This window comes from Myotis myotis, unplaced genomic scaffold, assembly GCF_014108235.1.
Source record: "Myotis myotis isolate mMyoMyo1 unplaced genomic scaffold, mMyoMyo1.p scaffold_m19_p_23, whole genome shotgun sequence".
Lineage (NCBI taxonomy): Eukaryota > Metazoa > Chordata > Mammalia > Chiroptera > Vespertilionidae > Myotis > Myotis myotis.
In genome coordinates this window covers 7021336-7043293 of record NW_023416328.1, presented here as the reverse complement: position 1 = coordinate 7043293, position 21958 = coordinate 7021336, and the positions used below count along the sequence as shown (strand labels likewise).

At 56.6% G+C, this 21958-nt stretch overlaps 1 protein-coding gene across 4 annotated transcripts in view; it reads right to left on the bottom strand.

Moving 5' to 3' along the window:
* Positions 1-21958, bottom strand: part of LRRK1 (leucine rich repeat kinase 1) — a 53239-nt gene that overhangs the window by 11114 nt on the left and 20167 nt on the right. For all 4 annotated transcript variants that reach the window (XM_036355780.1, XM_036355782.1, XM_036355781.1 and 1 more), the window contains exons 10-25: positions 21211-21348; positions 20441-20553; positions 19355-19431; positions 15955-16084; positions 14514-14626; positions 12966-13180; positions 10417-10581; positions 9515-9687; positions 8897-9017; positions 8596-8755; positions 7253-7529; positions 5006-5177; positions 3978-4141; positions 2538-2677; positions 1033-1282; positions 431-597 (exon numbers count right to left, since the gene is read on the bottom strand). In XM_036355780.1, the coding sequence (XP_036211673.1) occupies positions 431-597; positions 1033-1282; positions 2538-2677; positions 3978-4141; positions 5006-5177; positions 7253-7529; positions 8596-8755; positions 8897-9017; positions 9515-9687; positions 10417-10581; positions 12966-13180; positions 14514-14626; positions 15955-16084; positions 19355-19431; positions 20441-20553; positions 21211-21348 (2575 nt within the window). The remainder of the gene's footprint in view (positions 1-430; positions 598-1032; positions 1283-2537; positions 2678-3977; positions 4142-5005; positions 5178-7252; positions 7530-8595; positions 8756-8896; positions 9018-9514; positions 9688-10416; positions 10582-12965; positions 13181-14513; positions 14627-15954; positions 16085-19354; positions 19432-20440; positions 20554-21210; positions 21349-21958) is intronic.

The following is a 21958-nucleotide window of genomic DNA, read 5'->3' as shown; positions in this document are numbered from 1 at the left end:
AAAGTTACAATTTCGTCTCTTCCTCTCGGACCCGCGTTCTTTGTATTGTTCGACGGCCCTAATTTTTCTACCAAGAGGGCCAGTGACTATTAGGATCAGCAAGGTGACCATGGCAAGCCAGGGGCAGTGGCCCAGGTGACCCTCAGCCGCCCGGTGGTGAGAGGCTCCCAGTGCCCGCGCTGGGTGTTAAGCGGAGGGGCACACGTCTGAACAGAAATGACAGCCCGGCCTGCGTGGTTCCATTCCCGGTCCGGGCACAGGCCCGGGTTGCGGGCTCCACCCACAGGAGGGGGCGTGCAGGAGGCAGCCGATCCAGGATTCTCTCTCCTGGTTGATGTTTCTCTCTCTCTGAAATCCATTTTAAAAAGTGTATATGTATTAAAAAAAAAAAAGAGGAAGAAGAAAAGCAAGGAGGCAGGGCCCTGCTCACCGGCCGGGACGTTAGCGAAGTTCTTGAACTTCTTGATCTGGAAGCGCTTCACCGCCACCGGCCGGCCTTGGTAGCAGGCGCGGTAGATGATGGTGCCGCTGCCGCCCTGGCCCAGGACGCTGCTCTCGTCCTCGCTGTGTTCCAGCTCGCTGTTCTCCAGGAAGAGCCTGCGGGGGACATGGGGGCTCCGGTCAGAACAGGCGCCCACCCGCCCGAGCGCCCAGGGGAGGAGGGAGGCGTCTTTCGGGCGGGGTGGGGCCACAGCTGCAGTTCCCAGAGAACGTGTGCTGGACCCTGGATCCTGCTCAGACCGGCGGGCTCCGCAACCCCTGGACAAGGACCCCATTTAGGAACCACGCTGCAGCCCAGCCGGTGTGGCCCAGTGGTTGAGCGTCGACCTAGGAACCAGGAGGTCAGGGTTCGACTCCCGGTCAGGGCACAGGCCCGGGTTGCAGGCTCCATCCCCAGTAGGGGGCGTGCAGGAGGCAGAAAAAATATCCCTGCATAAGGATTAACCAAAAAATAAATAAATAACTAAAAGTCCCCTGGGACGGGGCGGGAGGCGGTGGCTGCAGCAGCCGCCAGCAGCCAGGGCGGCGTACCTGGCCGGGAAGTCGGTCATGAACAGCTCGGGCACCAGCTCCTGGAGGGGCACGGGGAGGTCGGGGTGCCTGGGGCAGGCGATGAAGTCCCGCTCGATGGCCGTCAGCACGCAGTCCTCCATGTCGAAGTACTGCACGCCCTCCGCCTTCTCGCCGGGGTCGGTGTGCCGGGCCCAGGAGGTCTCGCAGACCGGGCAGGGCACGTACTGCTCCATGAGGGGGGTCCCGTCGCTTTCCGTGGCCGTCAGGGCTAAGTGGGGACAGAGTGGGGGACAGCTCAGAGGATGGCAGCTGCTGGGGCAGCACCTGCAAACCCAGCCTGGTGGGTGGCCTTCCCGGAAGGGGGGGTCTGTGTGCTCTCGTCAGCGCCCAGATTGTGCCTGAAACATGACTATTGCACTTAGGTTCCTTCTTAAAAAATATTTTTATGGATTTCAGAGAGGAAGGGAGAGGGAGAGAGAGAGAGAAACATCAATGAGGAGAGAGAATCGTGGATCGGCTGCTTCCTGCATGCCCCCTACTGGGGATCGAGCCTGCAACCTGGGCATGTGCCCTGACTGGGAATCGAACTGAGACCTCCTGGTTCATAGGTCAATGCTCAACCACTGAGCCACACTGGCCGGGCTCACACAGACCTATCCTCTGCTTGCTCAGCCGCCAGTCTTCAGAGGGAAGGGGAGGGCTCCTGGGAGGAGGCAGCCCAGTGTTGCCCCATGGCCTCCTCCCTGGAGAATACCCCGTGGTTCCGTGTCTGTTCCCGGAACAAAACAAACAGAGGGCCGAACCGTCACTTCAAAGAGTATTTTCTTTGGGCGGACAGTCAAAGGCTTTGAAAAGGGCCGTGTGGGTGGTTGAGCTCCTGTGGGATTGGGGGGTGGAAGGCAGGCAGGGAAGGGGGAGGGGGTCTTTGGTGGGTGTGGCTCCATCGGCGGAATCCCCAGCCCTCGTTGGTGTGGCTCAGTGGATAGAGCGTCGGCCCGTGGACTGCAGGCTCGATTCCGGTCAAGGGCACGTACCTCAGCTGCAGGCTCAATCCCCAGCCCTGGTCGGGTCTTTGTGTGGGAGGCAACCAATCGGTGCGTCTCTCTCACATCGATGTTTCTCTCTCTCTGTCTCTCCCCTTCCACTCTCTCTAAAAATAAATGGAAAAATATGCCTGAATGAGGGTGAACAACAAAAAATACTGGCATATGAGTGAACCCCCACGGTTCAAACCCACCTTGTTCAAGAGGCGCTACACTAACACGAATAAAGACGGGTTCCGAGAACTTCCTCTCAGTTCCGTTGGCGCGGCTCAGGGGTTGAGCGTCGACCTATGAACCAGGAGATCACAGTTCGATTCCCGGTCAGGTCAGGACGGTTGCGGGCTCGATCCCCAGTTGGGGGCGTGCAGGAGGCAGCCGATCCATGATTCTCTCTCATCATGGATGCTTCTCTCGCCCCCCTCTCCCTTCCTCTCTGAAATCATTAAAAAAAAATATTAAAACAAGCAAACGTTCTCTTACCGGGAAACCACTGATCGATCAAGGAGTTGACGTGGTCGGTGATGAAGGCCATGGCGGAGAAGTCCCTCACTTCCGACTGGCAGATGATCTTTATTCCCCCGCTCTTCTTCTTTTTCCAGTTCACGTCCGAGGACTCCACGCTGCCGCCAGAGACAAGGAGGAGTCCACTGTAATCGGACCGTGCAGGGCCCTGGGACCTCTCTTTGCCCCTGGGGTGAGGACCGACTCCCAGGGGCCCCCAGGCTCCTTGTGCCCGGGCAGGACTATCTGGGGTTGGGGAGGGGGGATCCTGCATTTGTGTATTCGTGTGCATGGCCCTGCCTTGTCCCCATACGGCCCCCGACATGGTGACCTGAACAGCCTGAGGGCTTTGCAGCAAGGGACCTGGCCCTCAGGTGCGACCTGGGAACGTTCTTTCTTCTCGGGACCACGGCATTCTCATCGGCCAAGTGGCCACCGTGACCCTGAACTAGAAACATCGCCATGAAGGCAGCAGGCACTGAGAATGGGCCAGATCAGGCCCTTGAAGGAAGTCACCTTCCCCTACTCCCTGCTTTTCTCACTGTAGAATATTTCAAAAAACTCATTGTAAATATACTGCTGGCGTGGTTCCGTGGTTGAGTGTTGATCTATGAACCAGGAGGTCACGGTTCAATTCCCGGTCGGGGCACATGCCCGGATTGCAGGCTCCATCCCCAGTGTGGGGCGTGCAGGAGGCAGCCGATCCATGACTCCCTCTCATCATGGATGTTTCTCTCTCTCTCTCCCTCTTCCTCCCACTTTTCTTTGCGAGGAACTTCCTCCAGCATAGCAGTAAGTTCTTCCTTTATTTAATTTATTTTTTGGTTAATTCTCGCCTGAGGGTATTTTTCCATTGATTTATAGAGAGAGTGGACGGGAAGGAGAGAGACACAGAGAGAGGAACATCAATGGGAGAGAGACACACCGATTGGGTGCCTCCCAGACCAGGGCGATCGGATCGACCCCGCAACCGAGGCACGTGCCCTTGAGCGGAACCGAACCCGGGACCCTTCAGTCCGAGGGCCGACGCTCTATCCACTGAGCCACACCGGCCAGGGCGTAAGTGCTTCCTTTAAAACAATGGCTTCCTGGGCCATCTTTTTCCCCCGATCTAATAAATTCCACGGAACGCCCCCTTTTCCCGGCTGAGGGATGGCAGGGACAGTTGACAAGTGTAGGAACGAGAGCACCGGTTATTACAAAAGGCTAGTCCACAGGAGCGGCCACAGGCAGGCGATGCAGAGAGCAAGGCACGTGGGAAAAGCTCGGCGCCATCCTCCCAATGATCCCCAAACCGTGGGCGCCGGGGCACCCTATCTCTCACAAGCTGCCGTCATGAGCCGCTCTCGGGAGCAGAGCTGGACACCCGGTGGCCGGTCCCCCCCATCCCCTCGGGGGAGGCCCCATCCGGGCACCCACCTGAGGTAGCCCCCATCAAACGTGACCAGGAGGCCTTCCTGCCAGTAGATGGTCTGGTTCCTCTTCACCCGGAAGGTGCTGCAGCGATTCCTCTGATTCCCGGCAAAGCTGTAGATGGTGACCTTCCGGTGGCGGCTCTTGCTGTTCTTCTTCGTCTCGAACAGCTGCCGGGACAGAGGCAGGCCCGGCGTCAGGACCCCGAGCCCCTCGCCGGCCCCGGGCAGAGCTCCGCAGCCGGCAGCTGGGCCCCATCATGACAACTGATCCCGGTCTCCCGCACCCCGTCCTCCCACCCCGCCCATCCAGCTGCCCAGGGGACGTCTGCGTGATGGGCAGGGGCCTCTGGGCCAGTGATGGCGAACCTTCTGAGCTCAGCGTGGCAGCATTTTGAAAAACCCTAACTTAACTCTGGTGCCGTGTCACCTATGGACATTTTTTGATCTTTGCAACCGTAGTAAAACAAAGACTTATATTTTTGATATTTATTTTATATATTTAAATGCCATTTAACAAAGAAAAATCAACCAAAAAAATGAGTTCGCGTGTCACCCCTGACACGCGTGTCATAGGTTCGCCATCACTGCTCTAGGGCATCCTGCGAACACGTGCCCGGGTTGTGGGTTCGAGCGAAGGTCAGGGCATAAGCTTTCTCTCCTGGACTGTGATGCTGGGGAAAGAATGGTTTCTTTTTCTTTTTTTAAAAAAATATTTTTTTATTGATTTCAGAGAGGGAGGAAGAGGGAGAGGGAGATAGAAACATCCACGATGAGAGTGAATCACGGATCGGCTGCCTCCTGCACGTCCCCTACTGGGGACCGAGCCTGCAACCCGGGCCTGTGCGCTGACACTGAACCGTGACCTCCTGGTTCATAGGTCGACGCTCAACCACCGAGCCACGCCGGCCGGCAGGAAAACGGTTTTTGGTCAAACCCTTCCAGCCAAGGGCATCTCTCTCCCGTGAGGGCCCGGCGGCAGGTGCCTTACCTGCATCCTCCCCTCCCCCGCCCCACGGAGAAACCCGCCGCTACCTGGAGGTCCATCTCCGCCAAGCTGATCAGCATCCGCGCTATGAACCTTTGCCAGAAGCCGACGGGCACGAAGCTCATCTTGAACACCCTCTGGATGGTGTTGGCCGTGGGGTACCGCATGCTGTGGGTGTCCAGGCCGGGCTTGGATGGGAGCAGGTGCGGCAGGAGGTAGCTGAAACGCACCGAAGGGCTCGGTGAGCCGTCCAAGGGTCCCGGGTTCGATTCCTGGTCAAGGCTCGATCCCTGGCCCTGGTCGGGGCACGTGCGGGAGGCAACCCATCGACGTGTCTCTCTCACATCGATGTTTCTCTCCCTCTCTGTCTCTCGCCCTCCCTTCCACCCTCTCTAAAAATGAGAAAAGCATCCCATTACTATAAATAAATAAAAATCCCCCAAATAAATAAATAAATAAATGGCACTGTGAACCCTCAGTTCTGTGGCAGGGCCCTAACCCCGGTAGAAAGGGGCCTTCTTTCTAAGGCCTTGGAATTTTATTTTTAGAAAGAGAGCAGTTTCCATGTGAGGAATAAGTGCTCCAATGTCCCCCCAGTGGCTGGTGTGGCTCAGTGGTTGAGCATCGACCCAGGAACCAGGAGGTCACAGTTTTGATTCCCAGTCGGGGCACGTGCCCGTGCTGTGTGCTACGATCCCCAGTAGGAGGCGTGCAGGAGGCAGCCGATCCACGATTCTCTCTCATCATTGATGTTTCTCTCTCCCTTCCTCTCTAAAATCAATAGAAAAACCCCACACAAACCTATATGTTTTTAAAAGGATACATGCTCCAAGAGAACATGAGGATGGGCACCGTGACTGCATCTAGCGAGGTCGCCAAGACAGAGGCGAGACCAAGGCTGGCAAAAGACCCTTCGAAACCATCCGTGGTCCTAAATGCGCCAGACAGAGCCCATCGCCGCCGTGACGGGGCTGCCCCGCACCCGGGGCCGGGACGGGGGAACTGCTCACAGTGAACTTGGGACGCGGCCGAGGAGTAACAAACACAGCCGCACGGGTCCGGGGACAATGCCCATGCTGGGGTCAGAGCGCCTGCTGGCTCTCCCCGCTGTTTATTGCTCTTGGCGAATGGAGACGGCGCGGCCGCCTTCAAAGCCAGAGGAGGCTGTTTGTGCAAAAGAGGGGCGTCGGGTGCCCGCGCTCTCGCTCTGCAGAAAAGCGGTGCATCACCGTGTCGCTCACTCAGCTGTTCTTGGCCGTGTGTCGCATGCAAACAGCTGGACGTGGGAGGCCCCCCCGCCCCCCCCAGTGGCTGTGAGGGGCAGGCTCCAGCCGAGCCTTCGGCGTGTCTCTCTCTCTCTCTTTCTTTCTTTCTTTTTTTAAATGCAAACTTCAGATTCACGTACATTTGTTGATTGCTTTATTTTTTTAACATTTACTTTTATATATATGTATTTCTTTTTCTTTCTTTCTTTCTATTATTTTTACATATATTTAAAAGTTTTTATTGAGCCCTAGCCAGTTTTGCTCAGTCGACAGAGGGTGGGTCTGCAGACTGAAGGGTCCCAGGTTTGATTCCAATCAAGGGCACATACGTCGGTTGCAGGCTCCTCCCTGGCCAGGGCCTTGGTTGGGCAGGGCAGGAGCAGGAGGCAACCCATGATGTGTTTCTCTCACATCAATATTTCTCTCTGTCTTTCCCTTTATTTATTTGGGGGATATTTTTATTTCCCTCTCTCTTCTACTCTGTCTAAAAATCAATGGAAAAATATCCTCGGGTGAGGATTAAATTATTGATTTCAGAGCGAGGAAGGGAGAAGGAGAGAGAGAGAAACATCAATGATGAGAGAGGATCATGGATCGGCTGCCTCCTGCACGCCCCCTAATGGGGGATCAGGCTCATAACCCAGGCATGTGCCCTGGCTGCAGACCAAAGGGTCCTGGGTTCAATTCCGGTCAAGGGCACGTACCCCGATTGCAGGCTCCTCCCCGGCCCGGGCCCTGGATGGGGCCCATGCAGGAGGCAACCCATCGATGTGTCTCTCTCACATGGATGTTTCTCTCTGTCTCTCCCCCTCCCTTCCACTCTCTCTAAAAATTAATGAAAAAATATTCTCGGGTGAGGACTCACAACAACAAAAAAAGACCCCCGTGCATAGAAAGAAACAGCCAGCCGAACGGGCCGGAGGTCACCACGGCCCATCTCTGGGGAAACCCGGTTCGAGGCCCCAGTGGCCTCGGCCCCGGACTCCTCCCTCCCGGGAGCCGCCCGCACAGCCCGGCCTGCGGACGCACCTGTCGTTGGCCACGGGCAGGGCGATCTCAAACTTGGCCAGGAACTGGAAGTACTGCTCCTCCGTCTGCTGCGTGAAGCCGGTCCCCACCAGCAGCAGGCGCAGGTCCTCCGCCCGGATCACCCCGTTCTTGGCCACGGAGCGGGAGCCTTTGATGCTGAAGATGCGCTGCAGGCACTCGGACAGCCAGATGGGGTCCAGGAAGTAGAGGTTCCGCAGGCCGTGGCTGGTGTCCGGGAAGTGCAGCAGCGCGCCGGTTTCGATGAGGAAGCTGATGGCTGCGCACAGTAGGGGGAGAGGGGGAGGCATCAGACAGAGCGCAGAGGGGACTCGGGGGTGACCGACTGTCAGGGCGGCCAGGACAGACCAACACATGGGCCCTTCCAGGTGGTGGGCCGCCCGCCCCGTGACAGCTGCCTATATGCTGAAACGATTGATTCCTGTTCTTCCCAGATTCTGTCTTTTTTAAATTTTAATTTATTTCTATTGATTTCAGAGAGGAAAGGAGAGGGAGACATAGAAACATCAATGATGAAGGGAACCATGGATCGGCTGCCTCCTGCACGCCCCATGCTGGGGATCGAGCCTGCAACCCGGGCATGTGCCCTGACTGGGAATCGAATCCAGAACCTTTCAGTCCACGGGCTTATGCTCTATCCACTGAGGCACACCGGCCAGGGCCGGATTCCATCTTTGCAAATTTGTGTATTCATGAAAATTGATTGGTGGCCTGACCGGTGTGGCTCAGTGGTTGAGCATCCACCTATGAAACAGGAGGTCATGGGTCAATTCCCAGTCAGGGCATATGCCTGGGCTGCGGGCTTGGTCCCCAGTAGGGGACATGCAGGAGGCAGCCGATCCATGATTCTCTCTCATCGTTGATGTTTCTCTCTCTCTCCCTTCCTCTGTATGAAATCAATAGAGACATATTTTTTCCCTGACCGGTTTGGATCAGTGGATAGAGCTTCGGCCTGCAGACTCAAGGGTCCCAGGTTCGAATCCGGTCAAGGGCATGGACCTTGGTTGCAGGCACATCCCCAGTAGGGAGTGTGCAGGAGGCAGCTGATCGATGTTTCTCTCTCACCGATGTTTCTAATTCTCTATTCATTTCCCTTCCTTTCTGTAAAAAATCAATAAAATATACTTAAAAAAGAAAAGAAAAAGAAAAGCAATTAAAAAAAAATAGAGGCATATTTTTAAAAAGTCAATTTGTGACCCCAAACTCAATCCCCGCGGTGCACCTGCGGTCCTCTGCAGACGGGCGCAGAGCGGGGACCCTTCTCCAGGGTCCCCGTGCCCGCGGCCATCCCCTTCTGCCCCTCCCCCTGCCCGCGGCCCACCCACCGGACTGCAGGTCCTCGTAGTCGCTGATGTCGTTGCCGGGCGTCTGCTCCACCAGCTGCTCCAGCTGCCTGTCCGTCAGGTACTGCACGTCATCGCTCAGCCTGCGGCGCTGGTGCTCCGCCAGCACGGCCTCCTGGAGGCTCAGGTAGCTCCTGGGGACCTGGGGCAGGTGGGCAGGTGGGCAGGTGGGCAGGCCGTTGCCCTCCTGCGCCCCCGAGCAGGTGGGAGGCCTCACCGCCCATCCCTCCCTTTCCCCCCAAGAGGCTGCCTGCACTGGGCCCAGGGAGCCTGCGGTACCCACCAGCCTCCCCACCAGCCGCTGGCAGCCGATGGTGCTGCCCACGTCCCTCATGTTGCACGTGACGTGGAAAATCAGCTGCCGCAGCCCCTCCAGGCCCTCCAGGGTCTTGCAGGAAATCTCGCTGTGAGAGCGAAATATAATTTTTACTGATTTCAGAGAGGAAGGGAGAGGGAGGGAGAAACATCCATGATGAGAGAGAATCACTGAGCAGCCGCCTCCTCCACGCCCTCTACTGGGGATCGAGCCCACAACCTGGGCAAGTGCCCTGACCGGGAATCGAACCGTGACCTCCTGGTTCATGGGTCGATGCTCAACCACATGGGATGGGCCGTGCAGGCTCAGCGCTGGCCACAGGGCTGGTGGGGTGACCCAGGAAGGACGCACAGAGACGGTGCCTTGCCCTGCCACACCTCTCGAGGCTCCTTGCCCTCCCTAGGGCTGGTCTGCAGCCCTTTAAGCCAGAAGATGCCCCAGAGGAGCCCAGCCCTTGGTTCGGCGCCCCCTGCAGGCAGATACCAGGTACTGCAGGGAAGGTGGACAAGACAGGGACCAGCAGCCACAGCCACAGCCACAGCCACAGGTGAGGTCAGAGGGAGCGAGACGGCCTGGGACACTCACTGTAAGTGCTTGAAGGTGATGTCTGGGAAGCCCGTGGCCCGGGACCCCGAGGGGGAGCGGCAGAGCGCCAGCACGTAGGCCCGCAGCGTCGCGATCCTCTCCACGCGGAACTTGCTTTCGATCAAGTCCAGGTGGGTTCCCACCACCAGCACCACGGCGTTCGGGGCCTTGGCCTGCGACAGAGGACCCCCCGGCCCCAGGCTGGGCTGAGCACCTGCCCCCGTCGCCTGCACCGGGGAGGGGAGCCCCCTGCCAGGTGAGCAGGTGCGCCCACCTGGACGCCTGTGGCCCTGAGCCTGTCACTCACCCAGGGCCCCCACTGCACGCCTGTCTGTAAACCCCCAGGGGCTGTCAGGCACTGACGGAGGGGTGCCTGGGGCCCCCCCGGGACTCCCCCGGGGGCTGGGTTTCTGGTCGCGTCAGACAGTGCAGCTGCATACGGGTCTGTCACCTTTCCACCTGAGAGGGGAGCCCTGTCGCCTTTTACCCAATAGTGAGGGGCTCTTAAATGAAGGGACAAGGGCCCTAGTGAGTGTGGCTCAGTGGAGAGAGCGTCGGCCTGCAGACTGAAGGGTCCCAGGTTCGATTCTGGTCAAGGGCATGTACCTCGGCTGCACACCCTATAGGGGGGGCGTGCAGGAGGCAGCTGATCGATGTCTCTCTCACACATCGATGTTTCTCTCTCTCTGTCTCCCCCTTCGTCCTTCCCTTCCACTCTCTCTAAAAATCAATGGAAAAAATACCCTCAGCTGAGGATTAACAACAACAAAAAAGATGCCAAGCGCGTCTTCCTGACCATTTCTTCTCCTTTTTCTTCTTCTCTGTCAATGGGGGGCGCTCTAGCGAAGCGGCCGGGCCCTGGGGTGTCCGAGGCCCAAAGACGGTGGGGCCGGGTCTCTCACCTCGATGTTGAGCAGCCAGAACTGCAGGCTGGCCACGGCCTCCTCGCCCAGCGCCAGGTTCCACACCACCACGTACAGGGCCTTGTCGGTGAAGAAGCACTGGTTGACGGTGGCCATGCTGGCTGGCCCGCCGATGTCCCAGACGCTGAACTCGATGGACTCAACCTACTTGAGCAACAAGGCGGGGGCAGGGAGGGGCATATGACACACCCGGGTTCCAGGCGGCCAGATCCAGACAGCCCATCGCGCGGAACGCTGTGTTTTAGGGCCTAAACCAGGCACGACAGCCCGGCCGGCGTGGGTCAGTGGTTACAGCATCGCCCCACACACCAAGGGTCTCGGGTTTGATTCCTGGTCAAGGACATGTGCCTGGGTGGCAGGTCCAATCCCCGGCCCTGGTCCGGGTGTGTGCCGGAGGCAGCCAATCGATGCGTCTCTCTCCCTCCCTCCTTCCCTTCCACTCTCTCTCTAAAAAAAATGAATGGAGCCCTAGCCAGTTTGGCTCAGTGGATAGAGCGTCGGCCTGCGGACTGAAGGGTCCCGGGTTCGAGTCCGGGAAAGGGCATGTACCTTGGTTGCGGGCACATCCCCAGTGGGGGGTGTGCAGGAGGCAGCTGATCGATGTCTCTCTCATCGATGTTTCTAGCTTTCTATCCTTCTCCCTTCCTCTCTGTAAAAAATCAATAAAAATATATTAAAAAAAATTAATGGAGCCCTAGCCAGTTTGGCTCAGTGGATAGAGCAATGGCCTGCAGACTGAAGGGTCCTGGGTTCGATTCCGGTCAAGGGCATGTACCTCAGTTGCAGGCTCGATCCCCGGCCCTGGTCCGGGCAAGTGCAGGAAGCAAACAATTGATGAGTCTCTCTCACATCGATGTTTCTCTCTCTCTCTTCCTCTCTCTCTAAAAATCAATGGAAAAATATCCTCAGGTGAGGATTAACCAAAAGAAAAAAGAAAGAAATCAATAAAAAACAAAATTCTCAGGTGCAGATTAGCAAAAAAACAACAAAAGGCCGGACCATGGAAACCTTTGCCCGTCTCCCTCTTTGTGCTCAGAGACCGTAACCCAAGTGAGAGGGAAAGGGACCCCGGGGGGCGGGAGGGTACAGGTGGATTTAGGGGGGGGCCTCTATCTCCTGCTGACGGAGCAGGGGGCCGGGCCCTGAGCCCCGAGTCCGCCTGTGTCTGCGGAACATTGGGGGGCATTGTCTGGCCTGCCTCTGGGCTGCAGACGGTTGGGAGACAGCTTGCTGCTGGGAGCCGGGCGGTCAAGGCCAAGGCCAAGGCCCAGGCCCAGGCAGAGGAGAGGGGCCTCCGGACGCAGTCACGTAGGTCAGAGGGCGGCGCCCCCCCAGGAGGCAGGGAAACAAAAGCTGCCTGTTGGGCTGCTGGGAAGGGCTGTGTACACGGCGGTTTCTCTATCGCCCTGTGAGGTCAGCGTCTGGCCCGCGCGGCCCCGGCTGCGGTTTTCTGGAGCCCAGCGCCTTCCCACGAAGCTGCCCGGGCCCCCCCTGACCTGCCTTTGGAGAAAGATGAACGCGGCCAGCTGTTCTCCGCTGGCCGGAGGGACGGGCTCCGCGTTCCAGAGACGAGGGGGGTTGTCCTTTCTCTCTTTCTTTTAATAGTTTGCCCTTTTTATTCTTTCTTTATTTTTAACATATATTTTTATTGATTTCAGAGAGGAAGGGAGAGGAAAAGAGAGAGAGACACATCCATGATGAGAGAGAATCATGGACTGACTGCCTCCTGCACCACCCCCTACTGGGGATCGAGCCTGCAAGCCAGGCATGCGCCCTGACCGGGAATGGAACCCGGGACCCTTCAGTCCGCAGGCCGACGCTCTATCCACTGAGCCAAACCGGTTTCGGCAATAGTTTGCCTTTTTTTAAACAAAATTATTTTTATTGATTTCAGAGAGGACGGGAGAGGGAGAGAGAGATAGACACATCCACGGTGAGAGAGAATCATGGATGTTTCTCTCTCCTTCTCCCTCCCTTTCTCTCTGAAATCAATAACAACATATTTTAAAAATATACATAAAAGCTCATCAAAGAAATCTGACTGACAGCCAGGACTAAGAGTCAATGGCCCGGAGGCTCAACTTAGTTCTAAGAGAGAAACTTCAAGGTCACATTTAAGAAATTCCCTGCCCTTGTCCGACCGGTGTGGCTCCGTGGTTGAGCATCGACCTATGAACCTGGAGGTCACGGTTCGATTCCCGTTCGGGGCACATGCCCGGGTTGTGGGTTCCATCCCCAGTGCGGGGCGTGCAGGAGGCAGCCGATCCATGGTTCTCTCTCATCATGGATGTTTCTCTCTCTCTCTCTCTCCCTTCCTCTCTGACATCAGTAAAAATATATTAAAAAAGAAAGAAATTTGCTGCCCTCGGCCAGAGCTGGGTGGAAACAGCACCCGGGGGCGGGCCCTGCCCATGTCCTGGGCCTCAGACCCAGGCTGGGGGCCTCCCGGGCTCTCTGCGGAGGAGGGAGAGGTGGCCGGGGAAGCTGCCTTCCTCCCTCGGGGCCTCTGCACCCAGACTGTCCCTGACCTTCGCTCTGGCGCCCGCCGGCCGCTGCAGCTCCCACTTGGTGGTCCGGATGGTGGCCTCGCCGTGCCCCGGCTGGGGGGCGCGCCCCGTCTGCAGGATCTCCAGCAGCGTGGACTTGCCCTGGCGCGGGGGCCCCACCACGATCATCTTCATCAGCCTGCACTTCTCCGCCTTCCGCAGCTGGGCGCGCAGGTAGGACAGCATGGCCTTGGGGCCTGGGCACAGGGCACAGGGCAGGGTGGCTCAGTGGGTAGGGCGCCGGCCTTTGAGCAGAAGGGTCCCTGGTTTGATTCCCAGTCAAGGGCACGGACTCCGGTTGCAGGATCGATCCCCAGCCCACCCCCCCGGTTGGGGGCCTGTGCAGGAGGGAGGCAACCCATCGGTGTGTCTCTTTCTCACGTCCATATCTCTCTCTCTCTGTCTCTCCCCTTCCCTTCTACTCTCTCCAATAATCAATGGCAGCCCTAGCCCAGTGGTTGGCAAACTCATTAGTCAACAGAGCCAAATATCAACAGTACAACGACTGAAATTCCTTTTGAGAGCCACATTTTTTAAACTTAAACTATATAGGTAGGTACATTGTTATTCACTTCATTAGGGTAACTCCTAAGCCGGCCTTAGCTAAAAACGTCCTCCATCTGATGGAGGTACGTTCGCTGAGGTCGACCCCTTCCAACTCTCCCATCCACACGCATCTTGTGTACTTGTTTCGTCTCTCTCCTCTCGTAAAACCGACTTCTGCGCATGGGCCGGGAAGTTTCAATCACACTGTATGTGCGTGCCTGCACGTGGTATCTTGTGGAAGAGCCACACTCAAGGGGCCAAAGAGCCGCATGTGGCTCGCGAGCCGCGGTTTGCCGACCACTGCCCTAGCCGGTTTGGCTCAGTGGCTAGACCAGCCGTGGGCAAACTACGGCCCGCGGGCCGGATCCGGCCCGTTTGAAATGAATAAAACTAAAAAAAAAAAAAGACCGTACCCTTTTATGTCATGATGTTTACTTTGAATTTATATTAGTTCACACAAACACTCCATCCGTGCTTTTGTTCCGGCCCTCCGGTCCAGTTTAAGAACCCATTGTGGCCCTCGAGTCAAAACGTTTGCCCACCCCTGGCTAGACCGTCGGACCCAACGTCTAACGCTAACCCTAATCCTCCCGCACGCCCCCTCCTGGGATCAAGCCCGCAACCCGGGCGTGTGCCCTTGACCGGGAATCGAACCGTGACCTCCGGGTTCATAGGTCGATGCTCAACCACTGAGCCACACCGTCTGGGCCCGACTTCTATTAATTTTTTGAAAGTGTTACAGATGTCCCTTTTGTTGTTGTTTTTATGTTTTTCTCCCCATTCACCCCCTCCTCCCTGCACCCGCCCCCCCCAAGCCTTGGCCACACTCTTGCCCGTGTCTGTGGGCCATGCAAGTTCCCCGTTAATCTCTCTCCCCCGCCTCCCCGCACCCTCACCTCCCCTCTGAGACTCTGAGATTCCGCAGGCTGTTCCCTGGGTTCTATCTATGTCTCTGGATCTACTCTGTTTCGTCGGTTTATTTACCTTCTTTCCTGATCTCCGCGGGCACGTTGCTGATGTTCAGATCTTCGATGTCCAACTGCCAGAGGTTGCCCAGCTGCCCCAGCTCGGGAGGGAGCTCTCTCAGGCCTGGATTGCTGAGGACAGGACACGCACACGCACACGCACACGCACATGCAGCAGCTGGTCAGCCTCAGAGGCCCGCAGGGGCCACTGAGAGCCTGCACCCCGAGCCCAATGTCGTGGGCCCCTAGTTTGAGCATCCCACTGAAACCCTCATCCCAAAGCCGTTCTCCCTGGAAAGGCGGGGGGGTGGGAAGAGCAGCCCTGCCTTCTGCACATCCCTGTGGCTTAGTACTGGGCCTCCTCCCCCCACTTTCTCGTCTGGTCACTACCTTAAAGATGATCAATCACGGCCTGAGGGCGTGGGTCAGTGGTTGAGCGTCGACCTAGGAACCAGGAGGTCACTGGTTCGATTCCCGGTCAGGGCACATGCACCAGGTCATGTACTCAATCCCCAGTGTGGGGTGTGCAGGAGGCAGCCGATCCATGAGTTTCTCTCATCATAGATGTCTCTCTCTCTCTCTCTTCTCCCCCTCTCCCTTCCTCACTGACATCAATACAAATATATTAAAAATAAAAGATACTCAATCACTACCTCTTTTCAAAAAGGCAGAGCAACTTGAATCATTTAGTTTTTTCATGGAGATTTTCACACTGTCTGAACCCCGGGGCAGTGCCTGCCAAGAGGTGTTCAGTAAAGGAAAGCATGAATGAATAGTTCTTCTCTTTAAAAACAGCAACACCATTCTATATAATAAAAGCCTAATATGCAATCAACCAAACTGCAGAAGGACTGGCAGAACGACTGGTGGCTATGAGGCACACTGGCCACCAGGGGGCAGACGCTTAACGCAGGAGCTGCCCCCAGCCCGCAGACCCCAGGCCAGCCAAGCCGGGTGCCAGCAGGGGCTCCCTGATTGCCCCGTTGGTTGCTCCACAGATCAGCCCTGATAGCTGGCCATGCCTAGGGATCCTACCTGTGCACGAATTTTGTGCACCGGGCCTCTAGAGTGTGTGTGTGTGTGTATTAAATATTTTTAGTGATTTCAGAGAGGAAGGGAGAGATAGAAACATCAATGATGAGAGAGAATCACTGATCGGCTGCCTCCTGCACGCCCTCTACTGGGGATCAAGCTTACAACCCAGGCATGTGTCCTGACTGGGAATCGAACCGGGACCTGCTGGCTCAACCACTGGGCCACGCTGGCCAGGTAGTTCTTCTCTTTATAACTGAGCAGAGTAGCCCTGGCGGCCGCATTGCATCCCTCCCCCCTGCGTCCCCTCCTGCTTGTCCTTGACTAAGCCCCATCCCTGAATGCCCCCTCCCAGACTCCTGGCTGTGTCTGCAGGTAGATGATGGACGGACGGACAGACACTCTGCCTCCCAGGGCCGCACACTTACTTTCCCAGGTAGAGTTCCGACAGGCTCCTCAGCAGGCACACCGAGGGGGGCACGGCGTCCAGGTGGTTGTCGTTCAGGCAGAGGACCTCCAGGGACTCGCTGAGGAAGGCCGGGAAGTCCAGCGGGCACGCTGCGGAGACACGGGAGAGCGGGGGGCGCGTCTGAGACGGACCCGGGGACCATCCTGGCCCGGGGGGCCACGTGGGGGTGAACTGGCCCCACCTCAGAGTACGACACTCCTGCCGCTGGCCTAGGGATGCTAATCCTAGCGTGTCGTCCACCAGGTGGCCTTGGAGATGCGGCCAAGATGGGGGAACAAGGCCCTGGCCGGTGTGGCTCAGTGGATAGAGCCTCAGCCCCAGACTAAAGGGTCCCAGGTTCGATTCCGGTCAGGGCACGTGCCCGGGTTGCAGGCTCCATCCCCAGTAGGGGGCGTGCAGGAGGCAGCCGATCCATGATTCTCGTCATTGATGTTTCTCTCTCCCCCTCTCCCTTCCTCTCTGAAAGCAATAAAAATACATTTATCACAAACAAACAAACAAACAAACACCCCACAGGCCAACTCTCTCGCATTTAAGCGATTTCATTCATCCGGGTGATGACGCGATCAGCATGACGGTCACATCCGACCTGTGTCTTCAGGGCCCCGAGTGTGTGTGAGTGGAGAGAACCTGGCTCCGGGCCTGGAAACCCACACTAATGGGGGTCAGCGGGCTGGGTTTCGGCAGAATCTCTGAAACGCCTTACCCTCCCTCCTGGGGCGGGGGCGGGGGGAGGGGAGGGGAGGGGGGGGGCCGGCCCCAGAGGGTCCCTTTCGGCTCAGAGTTTTCAAGCTGAAGCCGCTGCCCAAAGCCCTGCTGCCTGGGTCTCCGCCAGACCAGTGAGAGGGAGAAGCCAGACGCTCTTGTTGGGCTGAAAGGCTGCCCCCTTGCCCTCATCTCAGCACCCGCCCCCTCCATCCACCCCCCAACTCTGGCTTTTCCCACACACGGAGCTGCAGAGTCAGTGGGAACAGGGTAGCTGGCATCTGAGACTGCTCCGGGGGAGACGATAGCGGAATACCCAAACCGGTGCCCGGAAGGCTGCCTGGTTAGCGACAGTGTTGAATGGGGCGCCGTGCAGCGCCCCCTATGGGAATAAGCACGCAACTGACGTAGAGATGGCTTGGTACGGGACTACCCTGTTGCATACGAAAATGTTCAAAATGCCTTTTTTTTTTTAAAGGTAATCTTTTTTTTTTTTTATTGATTTTTTACAGAGAGGAAGGGAGAGGGTAGAGAGTTAGAAACATCGATGAGAGAGAAGCATCGATCAGCTGCCTCCTGCACACCCCCTACTGGGGATGTGCCTGCAACCCAGGTACATGCCCTTGACCGGAATCGAACCTGGGACCCTTCAGTCTGCAGGCCGACGCTCTGTCCACTGAGCCAAACCAGCCAGGGCAAGCCTTTTTTTTTTTTTTTTTTTTAATTAGAAAGAATGATCGCCCTGGAGCTGGTTTGGCTCACTGGACACAGCGTCGACCCACAGATAAAGGGTCCTGGGTTTGATTCCAGCCAAGGACACGTACTTCGGTTGCAGGCTCAATCCCTGGCCCTGGCTGGGGTGTGTGGGGGAGGCAACCAGTGGATGTGTCTCTCTCACATCGATGTTTCTCTCTCTCTGTCTCCCCTGCCTTCTCCTCTCTCTAAAAATCAATGGGAAAATGTCCTCAAGTGAGGATTAACAAAAAACCCTCAAAACCCTTCCTTTTTCTTTTCTTCAATGAAAAAGAATGACCAACGTTAGCCTGCCCGCACTCACCCCGAAGACCATCACGAAGACGAAAGGCTGTGGCTCAGGGGTTGAGGGTCGACCTAGGAACCAGGAGGTCACCGGTTCGATTCCCGGTCAGGGCACGTGCCCGGGGTTGCGGGCTCGATTCCCAGTAGGGGGCGTGCAGGAGGCAGCCGATCCATGATTCCCTCTCATCTCATCATGGATGTTTCTCTCTCTCTCTCCCTCTCCTTTCCACTCTGAAATCAATAAAACTGTATATGTGCGTATATATTTTTAAAAAGTCTCTTTTTTTTTCAATGAAAAAGAATGATCACCCTCAACCTGCCCTCGTTCACCCGGAAGACCCTCACGAAGAGAAAAGGCTGGCTTTCTCCGCGGGAAACGCATCTGAGTGTCGGCCGGGGCGCCTTCCAACGTTACCGTTTCGCCCTGGTGTTTACGAAGCCTCTTTGAGGGACAGACGGGTGGAGAAGGACCTTTGCTCCAGACGGAGGCGGCACCTGCCCCGGATCGCCTGGCCCGGCTTGGGGGGGAGCACGGCTCGGGGCGTTTATGAACGGCAAGGATTTATCCCTAAGTTATTTATGACTCCGCGCGCCTGCATGTTACCGGAAAATCGGCCGTTCCAAATTATTTTTGGACGAGGCCGCTGCACAAATAGGACTACTTGAGCGCGCGTGAATTCACTTGGAATTTTACTATCCTTCTGCAAACAAGTTATCTTTTATGGCTCATTCCTTCCCCGAGGCCCAACAGCCCGAGAGCATAACAGCACTGAGGGAAGAGGTGTGCCATGAGTTGCTTTTTTTTTTTAACTTTGTTAACCCTCACCTGAGGATATATTTCCATTGATTTTTAGAGAGAGTGGAAGGGAGGGGGCGAGGGGGAGAGAGAGAGAGACACATCGCTGTGAGAGAGACACATCAACTGGTTGGCTCCCGCACACGCCCCAACCAGGTTAAGCCTGCAGCCGAGGTACGTGCCCTTGGCCAAAATCGAACCCGGGACCCCTCAGTCCACAGGCTAATGTTCTATCCACTGAGCCACACCGGCTAGGGTGGGCCTCTTTCTGTTCACCCCGATGAGGGCCTCAACTTTCCAGATGTTTCCATCCCCCTCTCGCTCTCCCTTCCTCTCTTTGTAATCAATAAAAACATATTTTTTTTTTTTAAAAAAACAAGGCTGGCGTACCTACATACACTCCGCCCCCCACCTTATGCCTCCCCACCTCACCTCACAGAAGAGAATGAACACGAATTGGTTTTCCTAGAAATAGTCCCCGCTGAACGGGCCTTGTCGTGCGACCAGCTCTAACATTCTAGCGAAACAGTTCTGTCTCTGATGAGTTCGGGGGGAAAAGACCCTAACTCCCCGCGGAATGCCAGCCCAGCGGGGTGCCCTAGGGGACCGAGGGTGGCCGTACTTGCGTGTAGATTCCACAGGATCCCACAGTGTGGCTGTAAGAATGTCACAGTGGCCCAGTGGCTGAGCGTCGACCCACGGAACCAGGAGGTCACGGTTCGATTCCCGGTCAGGGCACATGCCCGGGTTGCGGGAGAAAGCAGGGTACCACCATCCTCATCACCCCCAGCATCCTCATCACCAGCACCTACACACACACCTGTCTCAGTCCCTGACCGCTGGCGCCCCCTGGTGGTGAAGAAGGAAATGCGCTTTGTTTTCAGTCCATCTTCATTTCTGTGGGGAGGAGAAGGAAAAAAAAAAAAAGTCAAGATTTGAGGAAAGCAGGACAAAGACCTTACTATTGGGGCCTGGACTGTATAATGCCCGAGCCTGCAGAGAGAAGGGGGAGAATTCCACCGAGATTCCTGTGCCCCCAGCCTGCGAAGGACGCCGGTCGTGCGCACGTTTGAATCTTTGGGGAAAGAAACGGCTGGAGAAGGCGACCTAAGGCCGGCCTGACTCCGGGTTTCCGGTTCCCGGCTTCCCACTGCGGGCAGGTGTGAGCGGGGCGGGCCCGGCGGGAATGTCCGCTCCAGCGGATGCCACTTTGAGGAAAGTGAATCTCACCACGTCTACTGGGGTGTACATTCTGCTGAGTTTCCGTATATTTTCAAAACTATGTATTTATTTATTTTAAAACGTGTCGGGCATATGCCCGACCAGGAATCAAACCGGCGGGTGACCTCCTGGTTCCTAGGTCAACGCTCAACCACTGAGCTACACCAGCTGGGAGATTTTCACCTTTTTATTCAGTCTCTCTCACATCAATGTTCCTCTCTCTCTCCTCCTCCTCCTCTCTCTCTCAAAATCATCCTATATACATATTGCTTAGCAATGGGCAAAAACGTTAAAAAAAGTTTTTTTGCTTTATTCATTTTATTTCTTCGTTTATGTTAAAGTATGTTTTTATTGATTTCAGAGAGAGGAAGGAAGATGGGGAGAGAGAGAGAAATATCGATGATGAGAGAGAATCATGGATCGGCTGCCTCCTGCACGGCCCCTACTAGGGACCTAGCCCGCAACCCGGGCCTGTGCCCTGACCGGGAATCGAACCGTGACCTCCTGGTTCATAGGTTGACGCTCAACCCCTGAGCCCTGCCAGCCGGGCAAATGTCCGCTGTTTAAGCCCCCAGCTGGGTCGCTTCGTGATGCCCACGAACCAAGGAAGAGAGAGACCCACCCTGAAGGGCTGCTGGGCGGGGTCACACGGGACTCAGAACCTGTGGGACGGAGACTCGCTTACTTGCCAAAGTGGTTTCTGGAGAGATCCAGGGTCTTCAGCTGCGTGCAGGTCCACTTCTCCGCAGGGGGCACGGCCACCAGCTGGTTGCCCTGCAACTTCAAGGACACCAGGGCCTGGGGCAGAGAGGGAGGGAGTTAACGGCGCCGTTACCCGCCAAAGGGAGCCCGGCCGGCCTGGCTCAGTGGTTGAGCGTCAACCTAAGAACCAGGAGGTCACGCTGGATCCCCCATCAGAGCACATGCCCGGGTTGTACCCTTGATCCCCATCAGGGGGTGTGCAGGAGGCTGACGATCCATGATTCTCTCGCCTCATTGATGTTTCTCTCTCTCTCTCTCTCTCTCTCTCTCTCTCTCTCGCTCTCTCTCTCTCTCCCTTCTTCTCTGAAATCAATAAACATATATATCTTTTTTCAAAATGCTAAAGGAAGGGAGAGCCGATGAGAGAAGTCAGTTTCCCGGCCAAGGGCAGCCATAGGTCATGACCGATGTACCTTGACCGAGATTCCATAGCGTGGGTTCGAGAGTTGTCTTAGGATGCAGGAAATTAGCCTGGCCAGGGATCGAGCCCCCAACCCGGGCATGGGCCCTGACCGGGAATCGAACCGTGACCTCCTGGTTCGTAAGTCGATGCTCCACCACTGAGCCACACCAGCCAGGGGACAGGTGTTTAACTTTCCTTCACCCCTTGTGCCTCGGAACCACGGGAGAAGCGACCGGGGTGGTTTTCCCACAGACGCTGCGAGGGAGGCAGGGAGGGGCGCGGGGACTCACGTCGAGCTGGAAGAGGCCCAGGGGGACGTCTCTGAGTGCGTTTTCCGAGAAATCCACGTCTCTTAGGTGGTTTTTCCAGAACACGGCCATTCTGTCCGGCAGACACTCCAGGGCATTCTGGGATGCTTTGCAGCATTTCTAGCCGTTTGCCGAGAAAGAGAAAGACATGAATTAGCTATTTTTCCCCCCATGGATTTTTAGAGAGAATGGGAAGTGGGAAGGGTGAAAGAGAGAGAGAGACATCGATGTGAGAGAGACACATCCATTGGTTGCCTCCCCCACCCACCCAGACTGGGGCTGGGGATTGAACCTGCAACCCAGGGCACGTGGCCTTGACCGGGAAACGCACATCCGACCCTTGGGCACACGGGCCGTCGCTCTAACCACTGCACCACACCGGCCCCGGGCTGAATTTGCTTTGTAAACATGACGTTGCCGATGAGAAAGACTTCCCAAATTTGATTTAAAAAAAAATCAGACCTCTAGCCCTAGCCGGTTTGGCTCAGTGGACAGAGCGTTGGCCTGCTGAGAGAAGGGTCCCGGGTTCGATTCCCGGTCAAGGGCACGTACTTCCATTGCGGGTTCGCTCCCCGGCCCTGGTCGGGGCACGTGCAGGAGGCAACCAACCGATGTGCCTCTCTCACATGGATGTTTCTCTCTCTGTGTCTCTCTCTCCCTCCCTTCCACCCTCTCTAAAAATCAGTGGAAAAATAGCCTCGGGTGAGGATTAACAACAAAATAGCAACAA